This window comes from Candoia aspera, chromosome 7 (assembly GCF_035149785.1).
Source record: "Candoia aspera isolate rCanAsp1 chromosome 7, rCanAsp1.hap2, whole genome shotgun sequence".
In the NCBI taxonomy this organism is placed as follows: Eukaryota; Metazoa; Chordata; class Lepidosauria; order Squamata; family Boidae; genus Candoia; species Candoia aspera.
In genome coordinates, this window is record NC_086159.1 from 82,784,556 (window position 1) to 82,810,945 (window position 26,390).

Consider the following 26,390-nt stretch of genomic DNA (forward strand, 5'->3'; position numbering starts at 1 on the left):
GCTTCCTCACACATCTTACTAATCAGGACTCAGAAAGATTTGCTTTGGGGGATTAACTGCTTCCAGTCCAAGCTGCTATCTGGCCGAGAGATATCCCATAACATTACTATGGGAGGGAAAAGACAGCTACAAAAAACGTGGTCGAAGACACTGAGAAATGGTTAAGATTAAAATAAGCAGGGATAATGCATAGCGATACTGACCAACATTTTTTTAAAATGGTCTTGTATCTGGGTGGAAGAGTGAACCTCCAGCAGAGGGAATGGAATTAAAAATGAAGGGAATGAAATTATTTGAAATGAAACTGATTGGAAGGATGCAGGAAGGAGCACTGGAAAAAAATTGTGATATGTGGAAGAGTGGAATTAAAATGAACGCCATAATAATAATAATAATAATAATAATAATAATAATAATAATAATAATAATTTTATTACAGTCACAGACCAGAATTTGAACACCATAAATGGCAGCGTCTAAGAAAAACTGATGAAAAGGAAGTCATAAAAATTGTGAAACGTTGGAATAACCAGTCAGTCAGTCTGCGGATGTTAACGGAGATGCGGCCACTAACAAGCGGCTTTGCAACTGGTTAATGCGCGCGCGTGTGTGAGTGTGTGTGTCGTGTCTGTGCCTGACAATTAGAGGAAGGGAGCTACTGTTCCCCTACCCAGATGGAAACAGAACAGGATGAATGCACACCCTGCAGGAGGCTTTGCTTGTTAAGCAAGAAGCGGTTTGCAGAATTCTGATTAAAAAGGTACAATGAGCAACATGTGGGAAGCGCCATTTACTTTTCTGTGAGGATTAGCGCAGGATTTCTCAACCTCGGCCACCTGTAGATGTGTGGACTTCAACTCCCAGAATTCCCTGCCCAGGATGGCGGCTGAGGACGCCCCGTCGAGGCCTCTGCGCAGGCGCAGCGCGTGACGCCACGGCCTGCTCTGCGCGCGTCCGCCCGAGGCTGGCGTCATCTCCTTGCGCAGGAGCCGCGATTACGTCTCCACTCTGCGCCGAGCAAAGATGGCGCTGGCCTGGCGGGGATGCTTGGCGCTCGGGCGGCGGCGGCCGAGCCCGGCCGGGTACTCGACGCAGGGAGGTAGGTGGGCAGGCGGCGTGGCAGAGAGGCTGGCTCGCTCGCTCCCTCCTTCCCTCCCTCCCGCGTGGCGGGGAAAGGGGCCCCGTTGCCCTGCCCAGCCCGTCCGTTTGTCTTTCAGGCGCAGCGCAGCCGCAGCGAAGAGGCGCCCCGAAGCAGAGCCTGGCCGAACTCCGAGCCCAGAAGGAGACGATCTACGTAGGCCCGGGCGCCCTCTCGGGGGGGGGGGGGCTTCCGTGGCTGGGCTGTCACGGCGCAGGCGCAAAGGGCGGAGGTGGCTGCCCTCGTCATCACTCCCCCTCCCGGGGAAGCTGCTGGCCTTTTAAACGTGGGGTCCTTCCTGGTTGGCGGTTGGGGAGCCCCGGCCAAACCCTGGGGGAGGGGTGGTACAAAATGCACTTTCAGACGCAGAAAAATGGGCTGAGATGAGTTTTGCAGGTTTTTTAAAATGTTGGATTCCACCCCCCCCCCGGTTCGAAAAGCCCTCCCCAGAAATACACTGGAGTTTCAGAAGACGGATTCATATTTCAATGCGTGCAGAAGAATACGGGGCGAAGAGAACCGCTAGCCACTCTAATGTTGCTTTTATTGATTGATTGATTGTATTTATATGGCCACCCAACTCACGCAAAGCCACTCTGGCTGGCGTACCATGAGATGAAATGGCGAATAAATAAAAAATAATCATTATAAAAAGGTATTATTAAAATAAAAATGTTATCAAAAATTTTAAAATTATGCTTTCTGGGAGGACAGGCTTAGTCTGAAGATAAGCAGGGTCTGAAACAACAACCCAGATTACATTTCCTTCCATTCTTAAGAGCCTTTTTTTTCTTTTGAATTTTAACAAAATCATCAGAGGTTTTTCCCCCATGAGTCTTAACACTGCACTTGACAAAATCAAGCACCAGTTTTAGGAGGCTTTGTTAGCCAGGCCAAGTCACTGGGTTGCCCTTTCTTAGGGTTTTGACCCACGCATGAGGTGACTGGAGACTACAAAATAAGTTTATCACAACAACGAGACCCAAGAGCACAATTGGAATGTGCCCAATGCTAATGTTCAAGTCACAAAATGCCTATGCTGCAACCAGGTAATCCAAACAGGATGCTGTCCTGCTGGGATGTGCTAAGGTTGTGAGTCCTTTGCACACTGAGTGCTAATGATCACAAAATTAGCCAGTTCTGGAAAAAAGAAGATTGTATTCAAAGCACAACTAAAAATGAAACCATGGCTGATGTATATGCAAGTAGGCGAGGCAGATATTTGAATCAATGTTTTAGCATGATTTTTGTTCTGCAATGTCCATTAGGGCAGTACTAAAAGGACTGAGAAGATGGAGCCTGACCAGGATTGGACAAGTGTCTATCCAACTGCAGCTTCTTTTAAACCTTCTGCGGTGCCCCTCCCTCTTCGGATGGGCTACCCAGTCAAAGGAGGTGTGGCTCCTGGGAAAGAAGGCAACTTGGAACTTTTGAAGGTGAGATTCAAGCCTGATCCTTTTGATATCAAAATCCTGAGTCTTCTGGGAGGCATACTGGCGACCTTGGCAGAACAAACTCAGTTATGTGAAAAATACCCTTTTCTCCAGGCTCTAAGATAACTGCAAGCTTGTGGTAAGCAAGTTTGGGTAACTAACCATTCTGGGCCATGATCTGGAATTCTAGGTACTTCTACCTGGGTGGGAAAAGCTGGAGAGCTGTTCCTTTCTTCAGATTTTTTGGAGGATTTGTAACAGGAGCTCAGCCAAGATGGTTAAGAAGCTGGTTCTCCTTGAATAGACATTGAAAAAATGCTTGGTATTGTGTGAGTTTTAACTAGTTCTCTGGAGACCCAGCTGTAAATCCCTAATCAGCTGCAGAAGCTCACTGAGTTACTTTGGGCCAGTTGTACTCAGTCAGCTTAACCTCTGTTGTGATGACCAGAGGGGTAGTCAACTACCCTATCCTAGAATTCTTGTAGGAGAAATAGAATCTGAAACAAACTTCCGGAGGAGGATGTGGCAGACTGAAGACGTGTCTGTGAAGTGCAGGCGCAACATTGAAGCATTAACCGGCAGCTGGGAGTAGCCTTGCCCCTGAGCACGCAGAGTTTCCTCAGATCAAGAGGAAACCTGGAGATCGCCCATTTGATTCCGTAAGGTGGCTCCTTGGGATATTGGGAGGGTCTGGAGGGATCCTGCTGATATCCTTAGAATGTGAGCCCCTAGGAAGTGTCAGGAAACATCAGGCTCCGTGCTTCAAAAGGAGACTGCTAGTCATGGGAACTGAAGTCCACACATCTTAAAGTGGCTGAGTGTCGGCACCTGATCATTCGAGCATTCACACAATCATAGTCAGGAGGCTGGGATTCCTTTAACTGTTTAAATGAAGCGTAATGAACGGTACAGAAGGCAAGCTGCGAATAAAGATTTCCCGCTCAAACCTAACTTAAAAACTACATTCTCTTAGTTAGTCCCCTTTCCCATGAAACCATTTCACCCCCCCTCCCATCCAGATGGTATTCCTGGCATATCTCAACCCCGTGTCCTTGATGTCCTCCATAGCCATAATAAACCACTTCACACTCCAACTTCACTCCCCCTCCCATCTGGCAACATGGATTCCATTCCTTGGAGAAGGAAATAATGGGAGATGCTCCGGTAAAGGTTTCTGTAAAACCTTTGATGGGGGGCGGGATCTGACACTGAGGTTGAGAAACCCTGCTCCAGCTGAAACCAGATTGTGAAAAGACGGGCCCTCGGGCCATTCAGTTCTTTCAACAGAACAGGAAGTGGGAGGAGGGACGTTAATGGGGCTCATTCAGAGTCTGCTGGAAGACTACAGATTGGGCCTGCAGCTGGAAAGAGGCACCGGTTCAACACCCTGCCCCCCGCCCAGTCCACTCCTGATGGGAAGTAGTTGTATATTGGCTAATTCTGTGTGAAAGGTGAAAGGTCCCCTGTGCCAGCACCGGGTCATGTCTGACCCTTTGGGGGGACGCTGCTTTCGCGACATTTTCTCGGCAGACTATAGAGCGGGGTGGTTTGCCGTTGCCTTCCCCAGCCGTCCCCTTCCCCAGCAAGCCGGGTGCTCATTTTACTGACCTTGGCTGATTCTAATGAGACATAATTATTTCAGATTCCCAATTTCTTGCATCTGACACCAGCAGCCATCAAGAAACACTGTGCTGCTCTGAAAGGTCAGTTTTAAACTTTTTTCAACAGTGAAACTTAGCAGAAATGCCAGTATTTTTGGGTCTTCTTAAGGTCTGAATTATGTTAAATCAAATACAGGATTTTTAGGGGTATAATATATTAGGGCTTATACAAAGGATTTGAAAGGGGTACTTGGCAGTGCATGGCAACATATATACAGAAACTCGTCATTTGTAAAGTTCATGCAGCTGCTTCAAAAACTACATTTACAGCTCCTTTGTTTTGTTTCTATTTTTAAAAAAGGAATCCCTAATAAATGACTTCCATTAAAAGTAGTGTCTTTTGGGATAGAAATGCGAAGTGTCCTTTGTTAGAATGGAGATCGAGTGTCACTCAGGGTTGAGATGTCTACCAGTTTCATGCCCTGTGTTTGAAACTCCATGTGATGTGTAGCTGCTGTAGACTGTGCTGGCACAGCACATTTTGAGTGTCATAGTGCAGTTCCTTGGTAGAAAGTGGTCTGCATAATATATATAGAGAGAGACAGAGAGAGAGAATGTCCTCTGAACATATATTATTTCCTTTTCAGTCTGTCTATGACCCCTGAACAATTAGGTATTTGTATGTTGCATTAGGGTTTCTTGGGGATGAAATTAGTATTAGTGAATGTAGATTGTGGTTCTGTGTAATAACGACCGTTGTTAAAATTACGTCTGTGCTTTTATCCCTTCGTGGGCACTTCAGACTTCTGCACAGAGTGGCCGTCAGCCTTGAATAGCGATGAGAAGTGTTTGCAGCACTTCCCAATTGAAACCAGCACGACAGACTATGTTTCAGTGGGGCCATCTCTTCGCAATCCCAAAGCAAGAGTGGTGACTCTGAAAGTAAGTAATGGGCAGGGGAATTCGGTTTCCTAAAATGGGTTCAGCTGCTTTGATTGAAAGGCACGTAAACATGACAGCGGCAGACCGGGAATACCGAAAGTGTTGTGCTGAAAAGGGGCACAGCCCCCTCTCTTGCTGCTCCTCAGCTGTTTGTCCGACTCTTTTTAAGTTGCTTATAAACATTTTACTTTTTAAGAATGAGTAAAGAGAGCCTGCACGCTGCAAAGCTACCAGGATGTCTTTATCCCCAGGAATGCTTTCCAGACCCTTTTTCATCCTTTCTTGGGTCTTTCAATGTCAGTGATGCTGCTGGTGGTGCTTCCTTTGGTTTTCAGCATTTTAACTTCCTATCTTTTGTTGTTCTAACGAGAAGTTACAAATGCTGCAGACCAAATGAAGCACAAGCAGAGACGTCACTTTCAATGTTTAACCCAGACAGAATGGCAGGATATAATTGGGGCAGATTGGTCAATAAATAAATTTTCGGTTCAGGCTCTTGCTGATTCAGATGAGCCTTTGGCTCTCCTGGATCCTTTGACCTGCAGGCCCCGCCAGCTCCTTCCTCCCTCCTTTCATTGCCTTCTCCTTTTAGCTCCTTCCTTTGGTATTGCCTGGAAAAGGAGTTGCAGACACAAAGGCTCAGTGCTGGTGTCTAGGGTGGACTAGAGAAGGGTGGAGTTTGGAGGGACAACAGTTCTCTACAAAAGTCTTTTTTTCCCCTAGAATTCTTTTAGAAGGGTGCAATAACAAGTGAATTAATCAGCAGTGTATTATTAAATTGTTGTTGTTTATTCGTTTAGTCGCTTCCGACTCTTCGTGACTTCATGGACCAGCCCACGCCAGAGCTTCCTGTTGGTCGTCAACACCCCCAGCTCCCCCAGGGACGAGTCCGTCACCTCTAGAATATCATCCATCCATCTTGCCCTTGGTCGGCCCCTCTTCCTTTTGCCTTCCACTCTCCCTAGCATCAGCATCTTCTCCAGGGTGTCCTGTCTTCTCATTATGTGGCCAAAGTATTTCAGTTTTGCCTTTAATATCATTCCCTCAAGTGAGCAGTCTGGCTTTATTTCCTGGAGGATGGACTGGTCTGATCTTCTGGCAGTCTAAGGCACTCTCAGAATTTTCCTCCAACACCACAGTTCAAAAGCATCGATCTTCCTTCGCTCAGCTTTCCTTATGGTCCAGCTCTCGCAGCCATATGTTACTACAGGGAACACCATTGCTTTAACTATGCGAGCCTTTGTTGTCAGTGTGATGTCTCTGCTCTTAACTATTTTATCGAGATTTGTCATTGCTCTTCTTCCAAGGATTAAGCGTCTTCTGATTTCCTGACTGCAGTCAGCATCTGCAGTAATCTTTGCACCTAGGAATACAAAGTCTTTCACTGCTTCTACATTTTCTCCCTCTATTTGCCAGTTATCAATCAAGTATTATTAAATATGTACAGATAATTGAAGTTTTAGAATGAGTTATTTAAAGGAAATGGGTAATGCTTCACTGAATAGCTTGATATATACAATTGAAACTTTAGATATACATTTTATATGTATGAAATAGCAGATCAATAAAGGTAATTGTAAAACAAAGGCATTTACCCCTCAACTATTACCACATGATTTCTTCCTTGTAGTAATAGCTTCTAGAATATAAATGAATCCTTTTTTTGCTTTCATTATTTTACGTAGACATCTCTGGAAACAGCTCTGCACCTCTGAAGGCCAGAGGTGACCAGATGGTTTTGCTCTGGGGGTCCCTTAACATGATTTTAGGATTAGCAAGATGTTCTGAAAAGTCAGTGTGGTCTCCTTGTTAGGGTGTTGGAGACCCCCGGTCAAGCCCGCCCTTGGCTGCGGAAGCTCGTTTGGTGACCTTGGGTCTGTCATACCTTAATCATAGTGAAGTTGGGCGGTGTACAAATTTGATTAAATAAATACATAACCATCCCGAGCTACCTCATAAGGTGATTGCTGTGGGGTGCAAAAGGGACAAGGGAGCACAGTGTGGTCCTAGAGAGAAGGTGGGATTTATAATTAGCAAATAAATAAGTAAAAATGGCAGGTGGCCTTGGGACACCTTAATGAGTTGTCCCCAAAAGCTTATCTCTTCACAGATCGGTTCGTCCCTGAGGAACTGTTAGCACTTAACTGATTTGGAAATAGATATTTTATGGGTTTCAGCGCAGTGAATCTTTGGGCCTTCTACTACCAAACCTGCTAATAGTTTGATTTTTTTCCCCCCAGGTTAAACTGTTGAGTCTAAACTTGGATGACCATGCAAGGAAGAAGTTCATTAAACTTGTAGGAGAGAGGTACTGTGTGAAGACAGGTACCGTTACTATCACAACAGACAGGTAACGTAATGGGAGAACCTTCCGTTCTGTGGGCCCAAGCTGCCGGTGCTCCTTTCTGCCCAGCTAAACTGTTTTCCTGGGAGTTAAAAACTGCTCTGCCAAATTCAAAGAGTAACATTATTTTGGTTTGTAACCTAGTAGAGTCTACTGTAACTGCACAAACGTGGCTTCAGTTCACCATTTTCAGATTCAAAATTTTTTAAGACTAGTAAACAAACTACAGGTAGTCCTCGACTTACGACCACAATTGGGACTTGAACTTCCATTGCTAAGTGTTCTGGTCGTTAATTGAGTTGCACCCAATTTTAGGACCTTTTTTGCTGCAGTTAAATGAATCACTGTGGTTGTTAAGCGAATCACACAGTCGTTAAGCGAATCTGGCTTCCCCATTGACTTGTTGGAAGCCCCCCCCCCCCCGAAGGTCACAAATGGTGGCCCCGGGACACTGCAGCCATTGTAAATAAATGCTGGCTGCCAAGTGCCCAGATTTTGATCATGTGACCACGGGGATGCTGCAACAGTCATAAGTGCAAGGTTGTAAGTCACTTTTTTCAGCACCGTCATAACTTTGAACGGTTGTTAAATGAAGGTTGTAAATCGAGGACTACCGGTAACGTGTTGTGCATATGCAGCAGCATGGGGTTGCTTAACTCGGTGCTTTCCAGTTGCTGGTTGGAAATGCTGGAATTCGGTATAATTATATTTTTCTTGTTTTTCAGATGTCCCTTAAGGAAGCAAAACTATGATTATGCAATGTACCTTCTAACTGTTGTATTCCATGAATCGTGGGTAAGAATATTGGCTTGTTGATTATGTATTGTTAGATGTTATTCCCTAGTTGAATCGGTTCTGCGTATTGACGGGAGACAGAATCACAGCAAGCCGGTGCTTACAGATTCTCTTTTTCACAGATAGGATAGCGGTGCCCTGATGCCGCGAAATAGCTTTCATCTTTCTAAAGCGCCCAGAGCGGAAAGCACGGGTGTTAACTTCATTCTGGGAGATCGTGTCTGTGCAAATGCATACCTTCCTGTTTTTTAGGCAGGGCTTCTGAGCCACAGGAGCAGTGGCCACGCAGCCCTGAAATGGGCCCTGGGAAGGCGTCACCTTCCCTGGGCTTGAACACTGCACAGAGAGAGATCTCTGCCGCTGCATGCTCTGGCTGGTCTTGCCGTCACGGGATCTAGATTCACAGACACCTAGAAAGAAAGCGGTGTGAGAACCGCTGCTGTAAATACCAGAACTGCTTCAGTGGTGCTTCTTGCAACTATGGATTGGATTCGTCCATGCTAATTAAATGCTTTAGCGTTTTCAAAGCTTAGATCACGAGCTTCCCTCATTACCAAGGCCCGGTAGCCAGCTTAGCTTCCTGTAGCATTCACACACTGATTCTACGCTGGAAGCTCAACAGTTGAGGTCATTAATCCCAGAGGAGCACACCTGTCCTTGGCTCTAGTGTTACTTCGTGATGGAAGACTTGGGCATATGATATGTGAGTGCCTGGTGTGTACTGAGTACACGCAAGTCTCTTGCCCTTTTATTACCTTTCAGCTTCCACATGAATACTTAATGACCTCATCAGTTGTAATTGTCTTTGATTTCATGAGAAATTAATGAGCTGCTGCGACACGTTGGTTTTTCTTTCCGCGATCAGAGGTGATCCCTCAGAAGGAAACCACGTTTTTATTCCTTTTGGCAACTCTAAATCGGTCTCTGCTTTTATTCTCTGAATTTCAGAGGTGTTCAACCCTAAGAATGTCGTTATTTGTCCTAACTGGATAGTAGTGTAGGACACAGACAGAAAGGATGGCATTTAAATCATTGATTAGTCATAAAATTCATTATATGGAGTAAAGCATGTGCCACGTAAAATGCCGGGGTGTGTGGGAGGATTGAGCTCAGTGACAGATCGATCAGAATGATCCCTAAAATTAGACCCCTTTGGTTGCCCTGGTCACAATCTCTTGGAAGGAGTGGAGATCCGTCCTTCTGATTCCTCATCTCTTGTCTTAGCAATGGAATGATGCTGTTCTGCCCTCAGGGTTGCTGGAGCCGTGGTGACGTGTGTTTATGACCCAGACTCTATGACTTAGTACTGGTGTGTGATGTCACGACGCAAGAATGACAGGATGCAGCTTGCATCATGATGCCATAATGTTTATTTCGTCATTCTGACTTCGTCGTTAGGAACGGACACCTGTATTTTCTGAGCGGCCTTGCTAGTTGGCGAGCTTAGCAGCTGGAGGTCTCTTGTATGGAAAGCAAATTGTTAATTATTTGTTTGTTTATTGCATAGATTTATAGACACAATATTTATTGCGGGCAGTGTGCAACAGAAACAAAGAGTAACAAAAAGAAAAATAATTACACAACGTGTAAAAAGAACAACCCAACATATAAAATAGAAAATGGCCACCAAGAAGGATAGTTAAGACAACCAAAAGGGGACGCTGCTCATCCGGCCCCCAGTGCCTGCGGGAAAAGCCTGGCCTTAGCAAATTTCCTGAGGGCCAGCAAAGTTGGGGCCGGTCGTATCTTGGGGGGCAGGGGGATCGTTCCAGAGCACGGGAAGGGCGTTTCCTAGGTCCTGTGAGAGGCAGTGTCTAAAGGAGCACGCCCTCCCTATGGGAGCATGTGGGACAGTCCTGCCAGCACCCAGTCCTATGCCAGGCAGGGCTTTAAAGGTGAGGACTGGCACCTCAAATCCCACCTGGAAGGCCATGCAGCTTGTGGAGTAGCTGGGTGGCATGAGCGTAATGAGGTGCGCTAGTAGCTACCCAGGCTGCTCCATTTGAGACCAGCTGAACCTTCCAGAGAAGCCCCATGAGAAGCGTGTTGCCGTTGTCCACTCAGGAGATGACTAAGGTGTGAGTGACCATGAGCAGGGCCTCCTGGTCCAGGAATGGTGCACAAGATGCAGTTGTGCAAAGGCCCCTCTGGCCACAGCTCTTCAGGCAGGAGCTGTGAGTCCAAGCTGATCCCCAGATTGCGCACTGAGTCTGAATGGGGCAGAGCAATCCCCCCAGAACCACAGACGGAAGCACTTCCTGGATCCATGGGGCACCTAGGACCCATAGCAACTCTGTCTTGAAGGGTTGAGCCCCAGCCTCTTCTTTCCCATCCAGACCCTCCCAGCCTCCAACACTGGGACGGAACCCATCCCATCCAGAGGTTAGGCTGGTATACAAGAAGACAGTCAAGAACAGTGAGCTATAATAGAGTTTTTACAGCTTGTTGTTAGTCTGTTTACCATCATTTCTGGATGAATTAGTGGACTAAAACCGACCAGATACCTGCTTCTTCTCAATCATGCCTATACTTCTAATTATCTCCTACCAAGTTAATTTTCAGTCACTTCCATTCTTCTGAACTCTCTACATTTAAGAACCGCTTGTATGCATGGTTTATAATTAAGAGTATTTTTTTTACATGGCACCAAATTTATAAACTTAATAAAAATAGAAAGGATGTTCAGAGGCTATTATAACGTTAAATCAAGTACTTTTATTTGTTCGAATAAGTGGATGCTGTCATTCAGCCCTGTCAGGACCTGCAGCATAAAAATTAATCAAATTTAAGAGCATCCAAACTTAGGCAAAACAGTAACAAGATCACTTAAGTGCATAGCAAAATTCTAAATCCAAACTACGTATTTTAGATTTTACTTATGCTGGGAGGTTATAAAGTTTGGCTTTGTCAGTGAATGCCTTGGGACAGATCCTGCAATGTAGAGTTGGGCTGAGTTCCTTCAAGTACCAAGAGTTTTCCTAAAATGCCTCCTCCCCTCCATTTCTAGATTGAACATGGATTTTGAACTGTGCTTTGAAAAAAAAAAAAAAAAGACCAGTGATCTCAGGGATGGGTGTATTTTAAGTTTCTCAGTAACATTCAGAATTGTTAGTTTTGAATGTTGGAACCGATTTGATCATGATCTAAATTATGGAAGGATCTAGCTTTCTCAGAATCGGTATCTCACTGGCACAACTTAGGAGACCATGTGATGGTCCACTGTCAGGCAAGATCATTTAGAGGAATGCAATCTTGTAAGAGATTGAAAACCAATTCCAGATCAGCCAACAGTGCCTCCCTTTTAGCGGGGCAGAGCTTCAGTTTCTTGGTCCCCTTCAGACATTGCTCCAAATGACTTCACGCAAGACTTCCATTTAGAGTTTGGAGAAAAGAGGATAGCAATCGAATAAGGGGCGTGTAACCTCCAGTAGGAACTCACAACTCAGAAGGATTTAATGGTTAAAATTATTGGAGGCTCACCATAGCCAAGAAGGTTACACATTTTTTATTGTGTTTTAATTCATTTTCACTTGAACTTTCAAGTGAAAAAGCCTAAGAACACGGGCAGCAACCATAATCTGTTCAGGCATTTCTTTTTTTAAAATTGTATCAGGTTGATAGATTGTGAGGAAGTTACTGTTTTCTCCATTAAGGCAGTTTGAATCAGTGCCTGTTTCAGTCTGATCTTGGATTGTTAGTTACTTCTTCCTAACAGTATGTTGTTAGCCCTGTCAGAGGTGGGTTCTTCCTGACAGAAATGCAGATTTTTTTACCAGTTAACCTCTGTTTTGTCACAAGGGCAGCATATGTGGGTCTTGTTTTTTGACTTAACTTACCAGCAATCCTATAAGATTAAATGAGAGGATAAAATCCCATCCATTCTACCATAAACCACCATCCTGTGTGGAAACTGTGCAATAATTCACCTTTGTGGTTTTTTAAAGGGCCAAAGTGTGAATTCAGTGGAGGGAGTCACCGTCCTGAAGATGAAAACGTAGCATTTACTGCCACCAAGTGGCAAAACTAAGTTTTTGCATGCATAAAGAAGTGCAGACTTTTGTAGGTATCCGTTCATTCTGCGGCTATCTGGTGGCCTGGGAATCTTAATTACGCTTTGCAGAAGCACCAGGATTTGCACAGAAGATTAAAGTCAAGGGGAGTGAAAGCAGGGGAATATGCCACATAGAGTATTCTCAAGGGAAGATGGGTTTGGGTGCCTGTTTGACAACTAAACCCTAACCTGTAACTGCACTGCTGATCCTCAGTTTTTTCACTGATCTTGTTTTTGTCCTGTTTTCCAGAAAACAGAACCGTGGGAAAAAGACATTACGGAAGCAGATATGGACGAGTACGTCTGGGAGAACAGTGTTTCGGAGCAGAATGCTTTAAGGACATTGCACCGGATAAGAGCAGCTGAAAAAGCTGAAGAAATTAGCAGAGAGGCGCTTCTTGCCTTAGAGGTGATTCAGGACTACAAAAAGTCCATGGTTCTCTTGAAAAATGAAGGAGAATCAGAGAAGAATCTTTTGGAGTATAAAAATTCAGTTAAGAGACTGTTAAACCTGCATGGCTCGTAATGTAAGCAATTATTTTGTGGAATGCTATGTATGTACTGATGGAGATATTCCTAATAAATTTTTTGTAACATCCAGTTGCAAATTAAGATGATCATCTTTGACATCCTCTTCCCTGGCTTCCCAGTACATTTAACCCAGAAAAATCAACCAACTACATCATAGACGTCCAATCTTTTTTCCAGCAATTTGGAGTTCTGAGCATTATAGAATTCAGTTCATCCGGGAAATTATCTAGTTTCACTGAAGTCTGATTTCACTTTGCAGAACTACCAGGATTTGTGCAAAAGTCAAGGGAAGTGAAGAAATACTGTGATAGCCAGTCATATACCAATATCCTTAACCATCCATTGCCCTTTCTGTTCTTTATTATTTCTCCTTGTCCTGAAAGAACAGAATTCATGTCAGACCTTCAAAACCCAATAGGTAATGATTGTTGTGGCTGAGAATTAGTGTGGAACGCTTGATGGCTTCTAAGGAGAAAGAACTAAAACATTAGAAACTAAAGGTAAAGATTTTGCAGATATTCAAGATGAGATAATTTCAAAAGCCTGCAGAAGTAAAATTTATCAGCAAGTTTCTTGTCATGTATCCCTAGAAATTAGAGCACAGCAATTGCCAGAGATTCCACCAATGGTCCAAAATGAACGTTAGTGCCTGAAAGCTTCCTGGGACATGCTTCCAGTGCCTTCGGGGAAGTGGTTCTTGGCCCTGAACGAAGCTTACTGCATTCATAAGTCTACATCACAATTTTCCTGCTGAATTTCTGCCACCTGGGCTACGTGGTTGTCAAATTACCCCAATACACGTATTTATTTAAGACCAGGAAGTCTTAAGCGTTTGGTGTGTAGTCCCTGCACCTCACTGAGACACGGTGTTCTGCCTTGATGTAGTAAAGTTCCCAGGAAGGCAGCTGTGTTGCTTCTGAAGAGCATCAAGACAACATTGATCAGGCTGCTTCAGCCCAACAGATGTTGCTACTCTAGAGCCACAGAAGCCAGTTTTGCAAAGCATGTGATGGCTCTGCCTTGCTCTTTAAGTGGCTTTATTCAAAACTCCATCAAAGTGAAGCATGCCTCCCCAAGATTTGCAGACCCTCCCTTTTTCTTTTTAATTTGGGGTACTTCAAAGTATAATGAAGATGTTACCTATTCTAAATCATCAGGTTGCCAAGAAAGAAAAGACTAAAGAAAAATCTTTTAACCCAGTAACCTGCACGTTTTAAGATTTCACATCAGACGGGCCTGTTTTCTGTATAAAAATATTGTCTGTGGAAGCTAGAACTGTCATGCCTCGCAATAGGCAATAGTATTCTAAAAAGCTTTATGTTTGCCGTAACCAGGTGCGAGACAGACACAATCATGCTCAGAATTTCAGCTTATGTATAGCCTTATCTCAGTCAGTCTTGTCTTACGGTAATGGCCAGAATTCAACATGATTATGATGGAAATACATTATAATATATAAACCCTAATTAACCCTTTACATGCAAAGATGCCGTGTCTTTGGGGAGGAGAAATATATAACTCAGTTTGTGAAAAGGAAAAAAGAAAAGAAAAAGCTAGCATTCACTTCTGGAGGAGGCTGCTTGCAAGCATTGGAAATAAACTGAAGAATAGACAGTGCAGAAGAAACGAAATTGTGTAAAACAGCTTGTAAGATTATAACAGGGCAGTGACAACTGCAATTTGCACATTACCTGCAAAATAAGTAACTGGAAAAGATACTTAAGATTTGAACATCAGTATTGTGTTGACACGCTTTTAGCCTGCAATAAATGCCTGTGTATCAGGGTTGACTTAGTAGATCTTGCCTCGAATCACAGACTCCCTTAACGGGCTTAAGCAACTTCAGTCTTCCAAAGATGCAAAATGAAGATAACTATAGTAGTATATCTAAAGAAACCTGAGTTGAGGCTCTGCTGAGCAGAGATAAGAAAGGCATGCATGAAATGGAAAAGATTTGAGATCAGAGTAAGAGCCCCATTTAAGAGCCCCATGACTATGGTCCAGAGGAATGGAACTTGAACTGTACTGAATGTTCTACCACAGAAGAGAAACAGACACCAAGAAGAAGCCCTGTACTCCTTCATTTTAATTTTCTAGCCACAGAAGTGGCTGGAGTGGTAGCGTAGACCAGTGTTTCTCAACCTTGGCAGCTTGAAGATGTGTGGACTTCAACTCCCAAAATTCCCCAGCCAACATGGCTGACTGGGGAATTCTGGGAGTTGAAGTCCACACATCTTCAAGTTGCCAAGGTTGAGAAACACTGGTCTAGACTAATTGCTAACTACTTCTCAAGCTACTGAAAAATTGGCCAAGGGAATGATTTTTATAAAAGAATGAAGGAACAAATCCCATTACACACAGCCTAAGCATGGTTTCATTTAGGTTTTTTGCAGGGTGTCTACAAAAAACAGCCACAGAAGTCCCTCGAAAGAGCAGCACAACAGGTTCACTTGAACAGCCCTTGAAAAACATGAAAAATACACTTCCCTAGTTATTGGTTTGTTTTGAATTCAGTATGAAACCAGTGATTTTTTTTTTCCTATGATTGGAACAAAATTCTGTGAATGTGGAGGTTCTGCTCTGATCTGGGAATTGTCAGAGGTTTGGCCCCAGAAGTCATAGAACCCCCTTCTGGGCCTTTTCTGCTGTCATGGGTTGTAAAGGAGGGAGGGGGGAGACTTGATTGATGTGAGAGAGAGCTGGAAACATCACAGAGCCAGCAAGAATTAGAAACTTCACAGACTCAGCAGGTTGACGCCAGAATGCTGTGGCTAAAGTGTTATCTGCCAACAGGCAGTGAAGAATGTTGCTGAAGCCCATGCTGTAAAACCGAAGGCAGTTGTAAATATTCAATTTCAAACAAAGGCAGCGGCTTGAGTCTGATAAAAGAAGAGGACAGGGGGAAATATAATTACTCGAGTCTTAGATGCAGAGGGCGATGGTACTGTAACTTTCAATAGACGAAATACTTTACTGAGACCCAACTGGTTCCAGAGAGATTTCTTACTGTTGGGATACCTGAACCCACCTTCCTCACAGGAATAGCCAAACCAGCCGTTTCACGCTCTGAAGATTCCAAGCTGGAATTGCTCCCCATTCTGTAATAAGAATATTCGAGTTTAATGGTTAAGCATCCATTCAACATAGATTAAATCTCTCTAAGCTAAAACAGTTACATTTTTCTTTCTGCCCCCACTAGTCCACGTCCCCTGCTTGGAATATCAGTCCTTCCATTCCATTTCTGCTGAATTTGGCATGTTTGACCATTAAAAGCTATTTTTAACGGCAGAGTATTTTATGAATGGTTTGGATGCTAACCTTCCTTTTTGCCTTGGTTTATAATGACCTCTCTTTTTCCAGGAGCATCCTGTGGCCAAAAAGATGCTGCAGCAGCAGCAGCAGCACATGAAAGCCAACGAAGAACAGAGCACGATCAGAAGCCACCAGGTCCCCCTTCCTGCCACCTCCTGCGTGGGCTGCTGGCCGTCATCATTGGAACTGTTGTTCCCTCCACCATAGACTTTGGTTTCGTTCGAGTGTTTGCTGTTATTTGGACGGACCGTGCCAGGTGATAGTGATGCCACCTGGATGGGTGCAAGTACAGAGACAGGAGATGACCTGGCATTGTTGGAAGTGGTGCTGTTCCTCTCTGGGAGAACCTGTACTGCTTTCACAGAATGGTCCGTCGCTGAAGCCAACGCCAGAAACGTGACGGGTGAGTTCCTGTTGGAAGCATCTGCTGCTGAGCTCCTGGTACTCCTGTCCACCGCTGGCTTTGGGGCCCTTGTGGGAGGGGAGGCCTCCAGGAGAAGGAATCTTGGGGAGGAGAGTTCATCCTGGTATGGTTCTAGGTCAGCAACCCGTGCCCCGCCATGCCTCTCCCACTTATTAAAAGAAGACCTGGTGTTTATATCTTTGGACAAGAGCTTCTCAAAAACAAGAAGATCAGGATCAACCCCTGGGAAAACAGAACCCAAGAGAGAATAAAGGCTTAATTCGTCTCCTCTCATCTGAAGGTACCATTCGCTTCTCAATAATCTGGTCTATAATAATCTGGTCTATAAGCTTATCTCCACTGACTTCATACCTGGACACTTTCTAAAAAAGCAAGTGACTTTCTAGAGTAAAACTCTTCTTAAAACCCTGTAGCTCAGCAATCAAAGGATAATAAAATGGTATAATAATAATTATTATTATTAACTATAGGGTGTGGTTTACACAGAGATGACAACTAAGTAAACTGCCCAGAGTCCCCCTTTCTGGGGGCTGATGGGCAGTGATAAAATCTGAAAAATAAACAAACAAATAAATAAATGCTTGGTACTCCCTCCCAGCTTCTCTACTGTAAAATTTTACCGTCCTGAGTTGTTCTTTTTTTAAAATAAAAAAAATAGTGGGTTTCAGTTATGCCCATGGGCAAAATCACTTTCTCCTTGAGTGTGCCCTAATGCCTTACCTGGGGTAATATTGTAGAGGACCACGCTGCCTGTAGGTTTCACTATGCAGCTTTCCAGCACTGGGCAATACATGTGAATGCAGTTCATATCCTGGATATCGGTTTTGTAGTAGAAAACAGCCAAGTTACAGGAAACTAAAAAGCAGAGAAACAGAAAAACTTTAAGCTGGCCTGCAGCAAAGGGTCCTGCTGCCGCCTATGCAGTGTCCCCATCACCACTCTAAGTCCGTCCACCTCCTCTTCTTCTCTTTCCTTCCACCTTTCCCAGCATTATAGAATTCTCCAGGGAGCTGGGTCTTTGCATTGATTGATTGATTGATTGATCAATTGATCAATTATGTGCCATTAAGTCAATGTTGACTCTTAGCGACCACGTAGATAGATTTTCTCCATGACAATCTGTCCTTAACCTGGTCCTTCAGGTCTCACAACTGTGCGCCCGTCGCCACTACAACTGAGTCCCTCCCCCTGGCTGCTGGTCGTCCTCTTCTTCTCTTTCCTTCCACCTTTCCCAGCATCAGAGCCTTTCCCAGAGAGCTGGGTCTTCGTATGATGCGTCCAAAGTATAATAGAACTGATTTGAATCAAATCTAATAGAGAACTCAACAATTAAAGGCAGGGGCCAGTTGCCCACTGTTTAAACAAAACGCCCTCCCATCCTCCCCACGATCTCTCACAGGACGGGAGACCATCAACCGTAGGCTAGACTGGCCAGTTGGAGAAACGCCCCAGAGGAAGACAAGAAAGTAATTTGGATGAGTCCGTTGAGTCACCAGAGATCAAGCTGAGCTCAAGGGAAACTTTATCCTGACCTGGGTCCCTTTTGTTCTTGAGTAAATCTGTGAACTCAGAACGGGGATCCTTCAGTAACTTTAGCAGATTTACATTCAAATCCTACAACAGTCGATCTGTAATGTCATCATTGTGATGAGGTTACAATGACACCGAGACTGAATTGCAGCAGGCTGCATAATTCCGCCAGTGGTGCTCTCAGTGCAGATAGGAGTGACACTCATGGCTCAGCCGCTGGAAAACGTAAATGCTAACAGCTATGATTCTCCAGGCATCTCTCTCTCCACAACCAAATCGTAGTCAAAAATCAGCCGAAAAGGATTAAGCAGATTATTTTTCTAATGAGTTGCTGTTTTCATACTTGCTTGCCTAAATATCAAGGCCAGGATATATGCTGGCAGGATTACGTGTCAGATTACCTGACCGTATGAAAGCAGGGATTCTCTTGTGCCGGATCAGCGCGCCAGTAATGGACGGGCTCGGTCCTTCGGCTCCTATTTCAGCTAGTCCCTTCGTCCTGCTAGCTCATATCGCGCAGCACGCATGAGAGGCTGAGCCACGCAAGAGAAATGCTCTTTGTTGGAAAGTTCAGCTCTGGCGGCCATCAGACTATGCCTGATGAAAGCAACGGAGGGGCCCGGAAGACCTTTAAAAAGCTTTTCTTGCACCGGAGCGTTGGGACGGCCGTCAGTCATAACAACAGGAAGCAGGTGGAAAGGAAACTGCAATAGGGAAAGCCAGTGAGGCATCATACTTTCATTCATAATTCCAAACTTACTTCCAATGCCCCTCTCAGGAGAACGCTTTCAACAGGAAAAAACAGCCCTCTCCTGGATGGAAATGTGTTGAGAAATTAAAGAGCCCACAAGCTTTCTTGGTTATCGGTTCCATTTTCAAACTGCTCTTACCATTAGCAACACAGGACTCTGTGAACATTGTACTGTACTAGATTATTTTGGGAACCGCTTTATCCTATTACAGGTAGTCCTCACTTAATGACCATTCATTTAGTGATGGCTCAGACTTACGGCAGTTCTGAAAAAACCGACTTACAGCCGGTGCTCACACTTACAACCATCGCAGCATCCCCATGGTCATGTAGTCATGATTTGGGCCCTTGGCAACCGGTTTGCATTTATGACCGTCGCAGCATCCCATGGTCATGTGATCGCCATTTTCGACCTTCCCAACCAGCTTCTGGCAAGCAAAATCAATGGGGAACTGCATGATTCGCTTAACAACCACTTGGTTTGCTTAATGGCCATGGTGATTTGCTTAATGACTGCTACAAAAAAGGTCGTATAATCAGGTTGGATCTGCTTAATGACTGCTTTGCTTAGCAACTGAAATTCTGGTCCCAATAAGCGAGGACTACTTGTACAGCCTGTTCTGGTCTGTAACTCATCTGTATTTTAAGTAAAGCAAAAACACCCTTAACTACAGAGAGCTATTAGAGAAAAAAAGTTAGATACTGGGACGATTTCCCTACCCTTCAGTTGTACCCTATCTTCCTACAAATCCAGGATTCTGTGCCCTGCACCCTGGAATAAGAACAGGTCCTGGGCTTCTTCCGTGTGACCCTGAAGGCTATCCTATCCCCCCCGCCCCCCAAATTAGCCTTTTCTCAAGGCCAAGACATATCCAGCTTATTCAGTCACCCTCCGTGGGACTTTGGTTCTAACCCTGTGATCTTCCTTGTCCTCATCTGGTGCTGTTCCAATTCTCTGAATCCTTCCTGAAGCCTAGAACCAGACAAAGTAGGGACCAAAGCAGAAGAAATTGGAACAGTTACCTACTGTGAATTGGAAACTATACTTCTGTCGATTCAGCCTAAAATTGCATTTACCTCTTCTTTTGTCTCTGTTAAACGTAACTGTTACTATCAGGCCATTTCTCTAACCTACCAAGTTCATTTTTTTAAATTTTCTATCTTCTACAGATTTAAGCTGTCCCATCCTATTTGATAAACGTTCTTCCATCTCTTCATAGAAATCTTTAATGAAGCCTGCTGGACTTCTTTTCCCCCTCTTTTGGAAAATAGGGGCAACGTGTGTCCTCTGGCCATCTGGCACTTCACCAGAGCTCCAGGATTGCTCAAGGATAATGCTGAAAAGTTCAGCCAGGGCACCAGTCAGTTCTTCCAGTTCCCTGTGATGCGGTTCATCTGGTCCTGGAGATTTCAACTCATCCACATTAAAGAAGAATTCCCTGGCTATGTGTCTGTCGACTTCAAGCACCATTCCTGCTCCTTCATGCTGTTCTTCACAGTTGCCTGTTGGAACACATCCTTTTTGTTGAAGAAGACTAAAAAACAAGAGGAGAGTCGCTGCACCCTTTCTTTCATACTGGCTAGCATTTTTGCCAACTTCTCTAATTAGCTTGTACTCTATTTTCTTTGCCTTGTGTTTGAACATCTCCAGTAATTCTTGGCATCCTTCAATGGCCTCATCTCACGTCGAGCTTTTGTTTTCCCAACCCCACTTTACAGTCCTGGGCTACCTCTCTGTGCCTTTTTCTTTCTGGCCTGGCCTTTTTTGGTTTCTTCTATCTGTTCTTCTTGGTTTTCAGATCTTCACCAAGCGTTTGGTGTAGCTACGTTGGCTTTTTCTGCTGTCCTCCGTTCTTCCCCTCTATAAGGTAGTATACTTTATTGATTGGTCAATTGACCGTATCAAAGCATAGGCATCAGCCACAATAAAATACAGTAAAACGAAATAAAGTAAGATACAATAAAATGAGATAAAATAGGCTATGGCGAGATAAGATAGATAAAGTATAGTAAGGTAAGATAAAGTAAGGATAAAAAGTAAGATAAATAGTAGAGGATAAAAAACAGTGCAGAGGTGAATAATAAGAGGAATATTAAATTCAAAGACAGTATGTATTTAGGTGAATGTGATGTGTTCTATAAAACGTGTTCTCTGTTGGACAGCCTTGACTATAAACTTAACAGTTCTAGTGACTACATATATATTTGTGCCCTGAGGGAAATGAGATCATCTTTTGTTGGAGTCCCAATCTATGGTTCTGTCAAGTACTGAGCCCTTGCTGAGGCATATAATTGACAGTGAAACAGGACATGTGCAATGTCTTCTATTTCTGATGCTCCACAAAGATATGTTCTCTCAAAATATGGCACTTGATGGAGCTCAGTTTTAGTATAGGATGGACAGTTTTATGGTACTTGCCCAGACTTGAAACTGGGCCAGTTTGGTCTAGTGGTTAAGGTGCTGGCCTAGAAACCAGGAGGCTGTGAGTTCTAGTCCCGCCTTAGGCATGAAAGCCGGCTGGGTGACCTCAAGCCAGTCCCCCTCTCTCAGCCCAAGAGCCAATCAGGCATGGTAGGAGAGTTCTAGTCCCGCCTTAGGCACAAAAGCCGGCTGGGTGACCATGGGCCAGTCCCCCTCTCTCAGCCCAAGAGCCAATCAGGCGTGGTAGGAGAGTTCTAGTCCCACCTTAGGCACAAAAGCCGGCTGGGTGACCTCAAGCCAGTCCCTCTCTCTCAGCCCAAGAGCCAATCAGGCGTGGTAGGAGAGTTCTAGTCCCGCCTTAGGCACAAAAGCTGGCTGGGTGACCTCAAGCCAGTCCCCCTCTCTCAGCCCAAGAGCCAATCAGGCGTGGTAGGAGAGTTCTAGTCCCACCTTAGGCACAAAAGCCGGCTGGGTGACCTCAAGCCAGTCCCCCTCTCTCAGCCCAAGAGCCAATCAGGCGTGGTAGGAGAGTTCTAGTCCTGCCTTAGGCACAAAAGCTGGCTGGGTGACCTCAAGCCAGTCCCCCTCTCTCAGCCCAAGAGCCAATCAGGCGTGGTAGGAGAGTTCTAGTCCTGCCTTAGGCACAAAAGCTGGCTGGGTGACCTCAAGCCAGTCCCTCTCTCTCAGCCCAGCCCACCTCACAGGGTTGCTGTTGTTGTGGGGAAAGGAGGAGGAGGAAGGAGTATTAGGGATGTTCGCCGCCTTGAGTTATTTATAAAAAGGTGGGATAAAAATTAATTAATTAAATAAATAAATAAATAAATAAATAGCGGAAAAGTGAATCACTAGGACAACACCCACATTGTCTGCCAAACAGAGAACTGAGGAATCCGGATCGCCACATTTCTTGCTAGAGTGGAGCTGAAGTTAGTGCAGATACTCAACTGTTAGAGCTCACTGCAGTCCAGAACTCCCAGGGTCTGACCCAAGTATGTACGTTGCCCATTCACATGATGTCGTCATGCACATTTGGCCATTTTCTGCCCTTATCTGGGATGTTTTAATTTGAATTCCTGCACTGAGCAGGGGGTGGGACTCCCCTTCCAATTTTACAATGCAAAGATTTTAGACAACTTCCCAAAGAAATAGCAACTGTTCGTTTATGTTGGGAGAAGTAATGGGTTGACACTGGAATGACACCTTGAGTTGGGGGGGATCAGGGGAGGGCCTGATGTTTCTATCTCTCTTTCCTCCACAGCCCTATCCTGAGTTCTCTTTCTTTGTCAAGCTAGAGCAGGACCAGGGAATCTGAGCCCAGCAGATATTGTTGACCAGCATGGTCAATGGGATTTGGAATCAAACAACACCTGGAGGGCCAAAGATTTCCAGCCTTGCTCTTGAGTAGGAAAACGTATATCTTAAATAAAGATAAACCCAAGTGGCTAATATTTTGTTTTTCATGTGGATTCCCTTGATTCTTTACAGAAGGAAATAAAACCTTACCATCCTTATGGACGCAGCAGGCTCGGCTGCACTGTCCTGCGGTGGACGCAGCATAAGTGTTGAGGATGTGGGCCCCTTGCTTCTGCGAGTGCTCCAGGTCAATTGAAAGGCCTGGGAACCGTCGGATCCAACAGTTTTTGTAAAATGTGGTGGGTGGGCAAAGGCCTTCTGATCTGCACACCCAGCCCAAAAGCAGAAGGACTTCTGGAACAGCCACAAGCAGAAACATCTCAGTAACATTTCCTTAGCAAAGGTCTGTTCTCCAAAGCAGAGCAAATGCTGAATGGAGGAAATTCAGTGCTGTCTGGCTAAACAACTTGTTTGCAGCTGACGACCTTAACTTTCCACGGAATTAGGAAGCTGTTTCCAAGCACACAGAATAATCATTCCCAATCTTTGCACAGCTGCTTGGACTTCATGTGGTGGATCTTGAGTTAGCGTGATGACACCTGGTAGAATAAAAAAGTATTTCCAATTATTACCATTGGGCCAGAAACCAAATAGCTTTCTCCCTTGAAAGGGAATGTGCGTGCATCCCTAGTGTAGGTGGGGGGCGCAGCTTTCTGAAGATTTCCCCACTTAGTGACTTTTTAAAAAGCCAGTGGTGTTTTAGGTCTGATGTGAAAACGATTCTAGAACTTCTTGGTTTAGGCTTTAGAAAATCGGCATTCAAGGCCCCTTTGAAACTTGTCTTGTTCTTAGCAGCTTATTTGCCTTGGTTTAAAAATTATGCAGTTGCTCAATCATCCCACTAAAAAACTACTCCTAAAAGTCGACTGGACTCTGTTTCCTGTGTCTTAAGACCATTGTTTTGTATCCTGCATTCTTAGATGAGAAAGAACAGCTGTTGTGTCACCCCATCAAATATTCAATGAGTGGTACCCTAGTCCCACTCAACCTTCTTTTTGCAAGCTTAAATTTCCCCAATTCCTTCAATCCTGCTTCATAAGCTTAGCTTCTGGCACCTTGACCATCGTTCCAGGCCGTCTTCTTAAAGGTCACAAAATATTTTTAAAGACTGACGCAGACCTTTCTCCTACACCAGGGATTCATGATCCTCATCAATGCTGAGCAACGTTTATGTTGGAAACGGAAGACTTTCATAGTTTCAGGAGCACAACAGATCCGACCAGGAGTCTGTTGGTGTTGTGACCGTTGTTAACATTATTTTGCATAGAATGCCTAGCATATAGTGGGGAATTCTGGAAGTTGAGGTCCACACATCTGAAAGTTGCCAAGGTTGAGAAACACTCGATTATAGGGATGCTACTCAGGCTTTTAAACAAATAAAAATAAACAAATAAATGGCAGATTTACTCATTGTATGCCTCCCTAGATCTTCTTTCTATGACTCAGACTTAGCTCTTTTAAGATTTGCAAGCATTTCCGCCATGTCCAGCAATAAAGCGGTAACTCATATTTGTTTCTCTCCGGATTTGTAATTCTCAACTTGCCAAAAAGTATACACAGGTAAAAATAGTGACAAAGAGAAGTTGTAAGTGTTATCAAAGCTCCATTGGAGGTACAGCAAGAAGAACAACAATAAATCACTGGTATTTTCCTGAAATGTGATTGATCGCAACATGGAGCAACTCGGCTACAAAATGGGTTGGCAGAAGATAACGAGGATCAAGTAATTAAAACACACACACACACACACACACACACAAAGCTATAGCTATCGCAAAACTCAACCGAGCTGAGCATTGTATTTGTTTCTTACCTGAATTCTTTGGAAATGTTTCTTATTCTCCACCAAGGAAAAGGATAAGAATAAATTTTGTTGGGGGAAAAAACCCAAACAGAATAGCTAGGATTACATTATAATGTTTTAAACACCCAAGAACTATTTGCAAATTTCTGTGTATTTTTCATGGTCCGCTTGGAGGTCTGAGCTAGCGCTGATTAAGGATTGATAAAAGGACTTTAGAGCGGGGCAACAGATTGCGAGATGAATGGAGAGAGAGAAAAATTCTCTCTTTGCATGGAGAGAAAATGGCAGGTTCGGCTCTATTGACATCGGATGCCTGGTGATTAACCCCTTTTCTGCCAAGGACCATACCTGGAACCACAGAAAAATCCTTCGTTAAAAAGTAAAAATAAAATGTAATTTACTGATGTATCCTTTATTACAGAGTCTTCACACAATTAGTAATAGTAGAAAATGAAGGGAGAACCAGATTCATGGTTTTGCATCTCCTTTAGTGTATACTATGTTGTTTATTCGTTCAGTCGCTTCCAACTCTTCGTGACTTCGTGGACCAGCCCACGCCAGAGCTTCCTGTCGGTCGTCAACATCCCCAGCTCCCCCAGGGACGAGTCCGTCACCTCCAGAATATCATCCATCCACCTTGCCCTTGGTCGGCCCCTCTTCCTTTTGCCTTCCACTCTCCCTAGCATCAGCATCTCCTCCAGGGTGTCCTGTCTTCTCATTATGTGGCCAAAGTATTTCAGTTTGGCCTTTAATATCGTTCCCTCAAGTGAGCAATCTGGCTTTATTTCCTGGAGGATGGACTGGTTTGATCTTCTTGCAGTCCAAGGCACTCTCAGAATTTCCCTCCAACACCACAGTTCAAAAGCATCCATCTTCCTTCTCTCAGCCTTCCTTATGGTCCAGCTCTCGCAGCCATATGTTACTACGGGGAACACCATTGCTTTAACTATGCGGACCTTTGTTGTCAGTGTGATGTCTCTGCTCTTAACTATTTTATCGAGATCGGTCATTGCTCTTCTCCCAAGGATTAAGCGTCTTCTGATTTCCTGACTGCAGTCAGCATCTGCAGTAATCTTCGCACCTAGAAATACTATATAACAAATATCTAGGGAGGTTTTTTTTCAAAATTCCATAACCTTTTAATACTTCCCAGCAAAATATTATCTCTGTTGTTTTTCTAATATATCTTTTCACACCACCAGCATACTTTTTTTCTGATCAGACATCCAGAAGGGTGTCTCCAGGGAGAGAGTCAAAAATTTCAAGATGGCAGCCACAACCACATGCCTGAAGCCACCATCTTGACTTCTGGATTGTTACCTTTCCTGTGTCATCTTTCCTGTGTCAACCTCTTTGAGAACAGTATTCTTAGACTTTAGGTCCAGTATCTGCAGCTTAGAGGGTCCAGGTGATTCACAAATAATGAAGGCTGAACCTCAACCTAGGTACTTGCCTGACTTGGCCAACCTCATGAGACTGTGGGATGTCATCATGACCCACAGAAAGGAGTACCTTAAACTATAAGAAAAGAGCCAGGATAAAGGAGGCTTTCCAGAAATGTATGTTAGCATGTTGGGTGAACCCAACCAGTATGGTTTGTAAGCAATGGCTTGTAGCTGAATGGGTTGAGTAAGACCTGTGTTATGTGAACAGAACCACAGAAGGAGAGAAATCGTGGACATTACCAAATAATGAATGGAAGTGTGAATGATGGACATAAGAAGGTTGAAGACCCAGGAGAGTAAAATGGATAGATTTAGAGGGGCAAAGAGAAACCACCATAGCACAATGAGTTAAAATGGAAGGAATGGGGACCTGTAAGATTTTACTTCATGGCTGATCATGGATTAGAAAAATGGCTTTCTTGAAGACACCTAGCTTTTTGGTAAAAATGTATTT

General features: G+C 44.3%; 3 protein-coding genes across 3 annotated transcripts in view; 1 reads left to right on the forward strand and 2 right to left on the reverse strand.

Moving 5' to 3' along the window:
- DUSP16 (dual specificity phosphatase 16) overlaps positions 1-26,390 on the reverse strand; it is a 618,435-nt gene that overhangs the window by 429,306 nt on the left and 162,739 nt on the right. The gene's annotated exons all lie outside the window — the stretch shown is intronic.
- Positions 1,008-12,904, forward strand: MRPS35 (mitochondrial ribosomal protein S35). The gene is made up of 8 exons (XM_063308325.1): positions 1,008-1,099; positions 1,218-1,294; positions 2,407-2,574; positions 4,214-4,274; positions 4,975-5,114; positions 7,355-7,464; positions 8,184-8,253; positions 12,555-12,904. The coding sequence occupies exons 1-8, from the start codon at positions 1,024-1,026 to the stop codon at positions 12,828-12,830; spliced, it is 978 nt and encodes a 325-aa protein (XP_063164395.1). The 5' UTR covers positions 1,008-1,023; the 3' UTR covers positions 12,831-12,904.
- On the reverse strand, positions 15,691-23,006 carry MANSC4 (MANSC domain containing 4). The gene is made up of 4 exons (XM_063309373.1): positions 22,778-23,006; positions 17,292-17,426; positions 16,300-16,793; positions 15,691-15,714 (listed from the first exon to the last, which is right to left on the reverse strand). The coding sequence occupies exons 1-4, from the start codon at positions 23,004-23,006 to the stop codon at positions 15,691-15,693; spliced, it is 882 nt and encodes a 293-aa protein (XP_063165443.1).